This window comes from Lissotriton vulgaris, chromosome 6 (assembly GCF_964263255.1).
Source record: "Lissotriton vulgaris chromosome 6, aLisVul1.2, whole genome shotgun sequence".
Classification (NCBI taxonomy): domain Eukaryota; kingdom Metazoa; phylum Chordata; class Amphibia; order Caudata; family Salamandridae; genus Lissotriton; species Lissotriton vulgaris.
The window spans coordinates 219,175,422-219,185,079 of record NC_141694.1 but is presented as its reverse complement, the minus strand read 5'-3'; the positions used below and the strand labels follow the sequence as shown (position 1 = coordinate 219,185,079).

Here is a 9,658-nt window from a genome sequence, read left to right as displayed (position 1 = left end):
CTGCGCTAAATTAATAAAAACTTGACTGCCTTAGTAGATGTATCCATATTTTAAAATGTCACATACATAACGATGCAATCAAGTGTCTTCGTTTAATTGCTTCAAAAGACTAGGGAAATGACACCATCACCAATACATTAGCTCATTAGCACCAGAAAGTCAGACGTTATCGCAGATGTATTATAAAGGATGCAACCCGTTCAAAGATGGCGGCGCGATGTACTGTTGTCTTTCTTCTGTGTTTATAGACCGTCGCGCACGTGTTTCTCTTGTGGCTTCCGTGCTGTTGACAGATTAGTGCGTCGCCTCTCGAACCGGAAACGCCGCAGTACCGGTTCTGCGCTCTGCAAAAGCGTGAGATGTTTAAAAAGCGAGCGCGGAATTTCCGTGCGCGAAAAGCAGAGTCGAGCAGTGATGGTAGCAGCTCGGAGGGCGAGCCGGCCGCATCGCCATCTTCAGGAGATGTGGAGAGGCAGGCAGCGAGTGGCAGGACTTGGGCTCCCCGTGGTAGGGGCCTATCCTGCAGCTCGAGGCCCCGCGCCCACGATGAATGGCCAGGGAGAAGGTTGCAGCGCACAGATTCCCCTCGCGAGGCCGAATTCTGTGGCTCGGGCGGTGAGAGTCCTCGTTCGATCGGTCGGGAGTCTGAGCCTGCTGAGCAGAGAACCGGTCTACTGAGCTTCGGGGCGCAAACGGAAGGTACCAGCCTCTCCTTGCAGATACATCAGTGTAATTGGTTGAATAGAGTCACGTGGCTTTGCCTCTAACACATATGTTCTGACCAATAGGGAGACCGCTGTGAAGTCTCAACTCCAGAGGTGTCGATATTCGACCCAGGTCTACATATGAATGAGGGGTCTTATCGCTTCTTTACTTGTAGTTCTGATGTCTTATCAGGACTTCAAGCCCCAAGATGAGTAGTATACTGGATGAGCTTCTAGTGCATTGGCGAGGCAATGATGAGAACTGTGCACATGTCCTAAACAGTTCCACCTGGCCAATGAGAATCCCAGATCTGTAGAGGGTGCTGTGTTTCAAAACCATCACAGTGGTGGAAATGCAACACAAGCGTCCTTTAGGACCTTCTGTTTCTCAAAGTGTGCTACAGAAGTCGTAGTAATTATTTACCTTTTTAAAAGAGTACCTGATGATCCAGCCCTGCCAAGTATCACGCATCAGGCGTTCGACTAACGCATTTCAGCGTGGTGGTCTGCATTACCTCACTGAAATGCGTAATCGTGCATTATTGTGCCTATTCAACTGTCAAGGAGCTCTAGTAATCACCATAACAAACAACTGAAAGTGAAGTGGCAGCGCACTGCTCCAGTGGAGGGTGCTGGCTCAGTCCGCAGCTCTAGCAGTTGCTACTCTGGTTTTAACAGTAACAATATTATTAAGGATCATTCAACGCCTGTTGCGGCGCAGTGCTGCACCAAACTTCAATGTATTCACCTCCGAGTCTGTGTGCCCATTCACTACTAAGGAGACAATCAGCCTCTGGGGTGGGGAGTTTGTGACACACAATAGGCTGAGGTGTATGTGATGTCAAGTCCTACCGTGGCGCCGCCCGTGGCGGTGCCATGAGCAGCCAGCGAATGAATGTGTTGGCAATGGCAGTGCTGCTCGACGTAGCGCGTTATGGTCACATTGCAGACCGGTTGGCTGCCCCAGATTCATACAGGTATTGTGTTGTTGACACTTGTGTCAACAAGTTCTGATTTAAAGTTTGCTGCCCTAACCTCCTCCAGAATTGCCAATACAGGGTTTGGCTAACATGCAGCAAGGCCATGCCAAAATAACAATTACCAAATTGGAACGCCAGTGCTGCCACTTTCTTTAACCATTTTAAGAAGGGGAAAAAGAATCAATCAAGTCCCTCTCAACCACTTTTTCAGTTTAAATTAATCTACTTTATTTATACCAGTTTCGAACCATTTCTTCAAATGGAACAATGTACAAAACTTGATTGTCCTCACATAGAACACAAACACTTACAACCCCCACAGAAAACAAATTACCATTTGGAAATCCATTTAGTGTTCCCCTTTGCATAAACTCACATCTACAGTCTCCCTGCCATTCATACACTCTATGACCAATTCACCCCCCCAGGATTACAAATCAAAAAACAAAATCGTCCAACAATTTGTGATTCTCCAGTGAATCTGGAAAGTTGCCCGCAATTAGACGCTTGGCGTCCTACTTAACAAACAATACACAAGAGTGTTCCTTCTGATTCTGTTTGAGAAGAAATTCTTGGTCCTGAGGAGAATCCCTCAAAGGAAGGGATTCGAAACGCGTAGACCACGACGCTTTAGGCCAATCAAGAGAATGTCTTTTTGATATTTGCATTGTTTCATTAATTATTGATGGCCTTTTTTTGAATGTATTGTTTTGTTTTTTATTGAATTGAAAAATGTTGTGTCTTATCAAGAAAAGATTTTGTTTAGGCACCCCAGGGTGGGCTTTGTGTGAATGAAGAAAGTATGATGGTATGAATGTGGCAACTAGTTGAATATGAGAATGAATTGGTCATAGAGTGTATGAATGGCAGGGAGACTGTAGATGTGATTTTATGCAAAGGGGAACACTAAATGGATTTCCAAAGGGTAATTTGTTTTCTGTGGGGGTCGTAAGTGTTTGTGTTCTTTGTGATAACAATCAAGTTTTTGTAAATTGTTCCATTTGAAGAAATGGTTGAAGAAAGTGGCCGCACTAACCTCCACCAGGCACGTATGCAGGGAGTGCAGGTCTGTGCACTCAACACTTGCTGACATTTATTTGTTCGAACTTTCTGTAGGAGCTAGCACGCATGCTGTCTCGTCCTGCAGCACAGACTCGATTGTGTGCCAGTTTAGCCCCAAAGCACCATCTGTGTTGTTCCACTCTGCCCCTTAGAGAGTGACTTGTGTGAATCTTTACGTTAATGCAGAGTGTCCTTAATGCAGAGAGATGTCAGTCTTTTCTTTGTGAATGGTCTTTATAATGAAACTGGTATGTGTATGCCACCCAAGGAATGACGATTTAGCTTTTGTGGTATATGCTTGTAATTCAGAGACCGTCAGTGCAAAGAACTGCATGTATTCTACCTGTCCTTTAGTCAGCAATTGGCATGTGCTCTGCCTTATTCCTAATTCAAACATGAGCACTTTTTCAGGAGGTGTTTTCCAGTACAGTAGATTTTGTTTATTGTATGCAGTATTAATAAGTCATTGTTTGTCCACATTTATGGTTTTCAAGTGCAGGGCATTATCTATATCTATACTACTATAATAAAGGAAGAACTTTCAGCCTTTGAGGCGGGTAAACTCGGGAACCACAGCGCCAATCCACACACCCGATACACCGTTGGAATCGTCAGGGTGTGTAGATGGTTATAACTATATAAATTAAAAAAAAAACGTTATTTAAAAAATTTACAGTAAAAAAAAAAGTAGTCCCTCCGAAGTAGCGCCGGCAGCGACGTGCGTGCTCACATCAGGAGCGCGGGGAGGAGCGGCGTCCAGGAGCGCGACGAGGAGCGGCGGACATGGCGCGGGGGAGGAGCGGTGACGTGAGACGCAGCGGACAGGCCAGCGGCGGTGCGAGCAGCGGACAGGCTGGAGGAGCGGCGGCTGAGCTAAGGGAGCGGCGGACATGGCGCGGGGGAGGAGCGGTGACGTGAGGAGCAGCGGACAGGCCAGCGGCGGTGCGAGCAGTGGACAGGCGGGAGGAGCGGCGGCTGAGGTAAGGGGACACATGGCGGGGGTCGGGGCAGGCGGGGGACGGGCCGGGCGGGGCCCCGGGCTGCTGGACAATGTCGGGGCGGGGAAGCCTGTTGCTCCCGGACAAGGTCGGGACGGGCTGCTAGTGACTAATATAACAGAAATGCGTGGTGAATGTGCCAAGTTGCCTCTTATTGGTGGGTTGAAGGTTATTGGTAAAAGGCTTTTCAGATTTTCTGTGGGTGCCAGGGAACTTGCTGACTTGACTGGAGGAGTTCAATTAACGAGCAGCTGCTAGAAGCCAACATGAGGCCTTAATGCAGTGCTAGAAGAATGTGCAGCAAGCAGGAGCGCATCCCGAAAGTCAATGGGTCACCCGATGGAACAAGTTAAATCCATAACATTCGTGGCAGTGTTTAACAGCATTACACTTTTGATTGTAAAGTTGATTCAACTTTGCACTCTAAATGGCAAACATTCTGTATGCGTCATTGGTGTTCAGAGAAGAAATGTAGATGTACCCCCAGTGTATTATATTGTAATGCTGATAGGGGCCGCGAACTCCGTTGTGGGACCCTGCTTCCACCTGCAGAGATAATGGAGAGGAAGGCAACATTCTATAAGGCAAGTTGGTGTGTATTGAAAATAAATTCTAGCCACTAGAGTGGTACTGACCTGACCTTGTCAGAGCCGGTCGCTCCACCCGCCGCGTGGCTCCTCCTGAGTGCGCCGGTTCCCCCTGCTGCTGCCGCCTGTTCGCCGCTGCCCCTAGGGCGTAGGTGCCTCTTGGTTATGTTTTTTCCTGCTTCTGTGCCTAATTTTTTGCTTATTTGTCTGACCGTTGCGCCCCTGTATTTTTCCGACTTTTGTGCTTCTCTGCCGCCTGTTCCCGCTTTTGTTCCGCTGCTCCCCCGTGGCCCCGCCCCCCTTTTTCCTTCTGTACCCTCTTCCCCCTCCTATTCGCCACCCCGCTCCCGTCTCCCAGCTGCTCCTCCCTCCCACTACGCCACTTATGGCGGAGTCCACGCGTACGCTCAGCGGTCACGCGCAGTGGGCGTGACGATTGCGCGTTAAAGGCGCGCCAAAGGCAAGCCAGTCTACGCCCGTCCACACCTGGACAGCGCCCAGCGCCAGGAACCCTGGATCTTGACGATGCCAACGTACCCGACGAACCTACGACGCCGCCACCCTCCGCGCACTCAACACCGGCCGGAGCCCCACCTGCCACCTGGCCACCCCGAACCGCACCCACGGACCCTTCACCTGCCAAGATTGCAAATTCACCTGCATCCATCCCGGGCCAACACCCACCAAGCCTACCACCAGCAAGAATCACCTCAAGTGCATCCTCCTCAACACCCGCTCCGTCCACCGACAGGCAGTCGAACTCTGGAACCTCCTAGACACAACAGCACCTGGCGTCGCCTTCCTCACGGAAACCTGGATGAACGCCTCCTCAACCACCGACATCGCCATAGCCATCCCGGACGGCTACAAGATCACCCGGAAGGACCGCACCAACCAAACCGGAGGAGGCATCGCCATCGTCCACAAAAACACCCTCCGCATCACGACCAACTCGGAAGACACCCTCACAGCCGCCGGACACCTGCACTTCCAGATACACACCAACCCCAGGACCACCCTCGGAGGCACCTTTTATCTACAGACCCCCGGGACCACGCACTCAATTCAGTGAAACCATTGCAGACTTCGTAAGCCCGCACGCCCTCACCTCCCCAGACTACATCCTCCTAGGAGACCTCAACTTCCACCTGGAGAACAACAATGACAGCAACTCCACCACCCTACTGGACAACCTCGCCAACCTCGGACTCAAGCAACTGGTGAACACCCCCACCCACTACACCGGCCATACGCTTGACCGCGTCTTCTCCTCCAGCAAGCTCATCTCCTTCAGCCACTCCACCGGACTCCATTGGACTGACCACAGCTGCGTTCACTTCTCCTTCAAGAAAACCACGACCCACCACCACCCGCAACAGGCCCTCCGCAGAAGCAGGAGCAAGATCACCGCCGACCAGCTCACCACCTCGCTCAGCCAGAACCCTCCCACCACCACGACTGACCCCAACGAAGCAGCCCGCAACCTCGCACAATGGCTCGCCGACTGAGCAGACTAACTCGCACCACTGAAGAAACCAGCCAGCGGACCCCACAGCAAGAAAGCCCATTGGTTCACGCACGACCTCATAAACTCAAAGAAAACCTGCCGCTCCCCGGAGAAAACCTGGCACCAGACAACAGAGAACATGACAGCCCTCAAGAACGCCACCCGCAAGCACCACCAACTGATCCATACCACCAAGAGAACCACCTACAAACCGTGCCTGGACAACAACACCCACAACAGCAAGGAACTCTTCAGCATCGTTTAAAGAGCTCTCCAACCCCAGCGCCTGCAACAACGACTTACTTCACACCCTCGCAAGACCTCTGCGACTCACTCGCCTCATTCTTTCACCGCAAGATCGCCGTCATACACGACAGCTGCGGCGCACAGACCAACTACCCAACCACCGAACCAGCGCACCCAACCGCCACCCTCTGCACACCACATCTTCAACAAAGCCGACGCCATCATCGCACCCCAACTCCGCGACATCATCAACAGCTCCTTCGCATGAGCCACCTTCCCGGAAAGCTGGAAGCATGCCGAACTCAGCGCCCTCCTGAAAAAACCCACAGCGGACCCCACGAACCTCAAGAACTTCCGACCCATCTCGCTCTTCCTGTTTCCCGCCAAAGTGCTCGAGAAGACCGTCAACCAACAACTCTCCGCCTTCCTCGAGACTAATGGATCCCTCGACCCGTCACAGTCCGGTTTCCGAGCAAACCGCAGAACCGAGACTGCCCTCATCGCAGCTACCGATGATATCAGGTCGATGCTCGACAATGGGGAAACCACCGCACTCATCCTCCTGGATCTCTCAGCAGCCTTCGACACGGTATGCCACCACACCCTGATACGACGCCTTAGTGACACCGGTATCCAAGGCACAGCCTTGGAATGGATCATCTCCTTCATAGCCGGCAGAACCCAGAAAGTCCCCATACCCCCTCCGTTCCGGTCCACGGCTACCAAAGTCATCTGCGGCATCCCACAAGGATCCTCGCTCAGCCCCACCCTCTTCAACGTCTACATGAGCCCCCTCGCGGCCATCGCACGCAAACACAACCTCGACATCCTCTCCTACGCTGACGACACACAGCTGATCCTCTCCCTCACCAACGGCCCGGACACCGCCAGAGCCAGCCTCCAGGAAGGAATGAAGGACGTCGCGGAATGGATGAAGCTCAGCCGTCTGAAACTGAACTCAGACAAGACGGAAGTCCTCATCCTGGGACCGTCCCCCTCGGCCTGAAACGACTCCTGGTGGCCACCTGCCCTGGGCACCGCCCCCAAACCCACAGACCACGCTCACAACCTGGGATTCATCCTGTACTCCTCCCTCACGATGACCAAGCAAGTCAACGCCGTCTCTTCGTCCTGCTTCAACACCCTGTGCATGCTCCGAAAAATCTTCCGATGGATCCCCACCGCAACCAGGAAGACTGTCACCCAGGCCCTCGTCACCAGCCGCCTAGACTACGTAAACACCCCCTACGCCGGAACCACAGTCAAGCTCCAGAAACGACTACAGCGCATACAGAACGCCTCGGCAAGACTCATCCTTGACATCCCCGCCACAGCCACATCTCCGCCCATCTAAAGAATCAGCACTGGCTCCCCGTCAGCAAGAGAATCACATTCTGACTCCTCACCCACGCACACAAGTCTCTCCACGACGCGGGCCCCATGTACCTCAACAACCGCCTCGCCTTCCACACAGCAACCCGCCAGCCTCGCCCTTGCCACCGTTCCACGCATACGCAAAGCCACCGCCGGAGGAAGATCCTTCTCCTACCTGGCAGCCAAGACATGGAACTCCCTCCCCACCCACCTCCGGCTGACACAGGACCACCTCGCCTTCAGTAAACAACACAAGACCTGGCTGTTCGAGCAGTAGCAACCACCCCCAACCCCAACGCCTTGAGACTGTAACGGGTGAGTAGCGCGCTGTACAAATTGCTTGATTGATTGACTGTAAGACCGCAACCTGCAGCCACAATGTATAGCATTTTGCCAGTGAGCTCACTGGCCCATCTGCCCAAGAGCACGGGGCAAAGATGCTCTCTACCTCAGTCTGGCACTGCAGGGAGAACTTACTTGTGGTGGCACAGGTGAGTCCATAACACAGTACTCACTGAAGATGACTGCAATGAGAGTAATGTCTGTGAGTTTGGGGGAGGGGTCAAGATTCTTTTTGAACTTCATTGCTCAAAGGGGTCTGATTTCTATTATTTATGTCTTTCCCTGCACTTCATTGCTTGTATTTACTTGCACGAAAGTGTCACTCTAAAAGTGTCACATATTTTGCAGAGTGCTGGAGCAAGGTCAGCGTTTAGTCTAGTAACAGTTTTCACAAAAGAGCATGAACCACCCATATTAGCAAAAATGTATTTTGTGAGGATTAACTCTGAGTTACTGCTTTTTAGGTCGAGCTGACCTAGCATTGAATGCGAAAGCATTGAATGCTGTCAGCAAGACAACTATTGTTACCCGTATTTGGGAATGTGGACAAGAAAAATGCACGAGCGCAGATTGCACCTCGTGGGCGCGTACGGCGCCGTGCCCATCTCCTGCCTCGGAAGCTCCAACACGCATGCCCATACCCAGAGACACACACACGAGCACCCATACATACAGAGAACCCACCCCCGCCGTCGCATGCACACACACACACTGCATACACACACGCTCCCCCCCTTACCTCACCAGAGACATACACACGAGCGCACATACACACACGCATACAGAGACACTCCCGCCGTCACACACATACACACACACACGTGCGCACACACATACACACACGCGCCCCCCGCTCCCGAATACAGTCCCACTTACCGCCAATCAGGTGTTCTGTAGCCTCCGCGGGGCTCTCCCTCTGGCATGGGAGCCCCGCGTCACCACTGCTACTCGGGCCAGGAACTCCGTGGGCGCTGATTCGCGCACAAGACGGAAGTCCCGCCCCCACGCTAAGTTTCGTTGCTGTCACTCACCAGTTCACGTCATCTCCCTTCTCTGCACATGTGTTGCTATTTGTAATGCATTTGTATAGCACCCAGTCTGACATCAGTCTGGCATCGAGGCACTTTCTTTCTACCCACCCTGGTGTTGACCTATATACCAATTCTTCATTGCTACGCGCAATGTTTCAATAAAAACAAGACCTTTTAACCCCCAATTCTTCTTTTGTGCCAGAAAAGTCCCCCTTTCTAAAGTCTGAAGTGGGCTGCTCTGGTACTGCGCCCCTCCCCCTGTATGAGCCAGTCTTGAACCTCTTAAAGAGTGCATTGTGTCCTCTGATCGGCTATACAGCGCCTAGTGACCCTCTTCGGGCAGTTATGCAGTGCAGCGATGCCCTTTCACATGGGAACCATGCCAGCAGGTACTGCATATGACGAGGAAACAGCGGATTCCTTCCGGGCGCTGCAGAGGAATCTAGCCAAGAGGCAACATGCGTCAACATACCTCAGCATATAATCAATGACCGGAAGGGGGCTTCGAACAGCGCGCCCTGACCGTTGGCATTTCATTATTTACTATAGAGTTTCTAGTCCCCTGGACCTGCTTCAGCCGGTGGAAAATCCATAGCGATCTCTCCGTTAGATTGTGATGAATGGGCAACCCCCACCCCACTCCCTCCATACAGTACATTACTCTTGGGTGTCACCTGTGTGTTTATAAGGTACTGTATTCGTGTTTTATGGGCACATAAACTGAGCGGTCTCTCCCAGGCTGAACGCAACTATCCGATGTCTTTTGCGCCCCTTAATGCTGGTGTCCGGGCTGCTTCTAAGCGCTACAGATTTTATGATCACGAATT

At 52.1% G+C, this 9,658-nt stretch overlaps 1 protein-coding gene across 1 annotated transcript in view; it reads left to right on the top strand.

Annotated features, from left to right (window-relative positions):
* The first annotated feature begins 262 nt into the window (after positions 1 to 262).
* GCFC2 (GC-rich sequence DNA-binding factor 2) overlaps positions 263 to 9,658 on the top strand; it is a 338,027-nt gene continuing 328,631 nt past the window's right edge. The window contains exon 1 of the mRNA XM_086926254.1: positions 263 to 699. Coding sequence (XP_086782380.1) covers positions 360 to 699 — 340 coding nt within the window. The 5' untranslated portion in view covers positions 263 to 359. The remainder of the gene's footprint in view (positions 700 to 9,658) is intronic.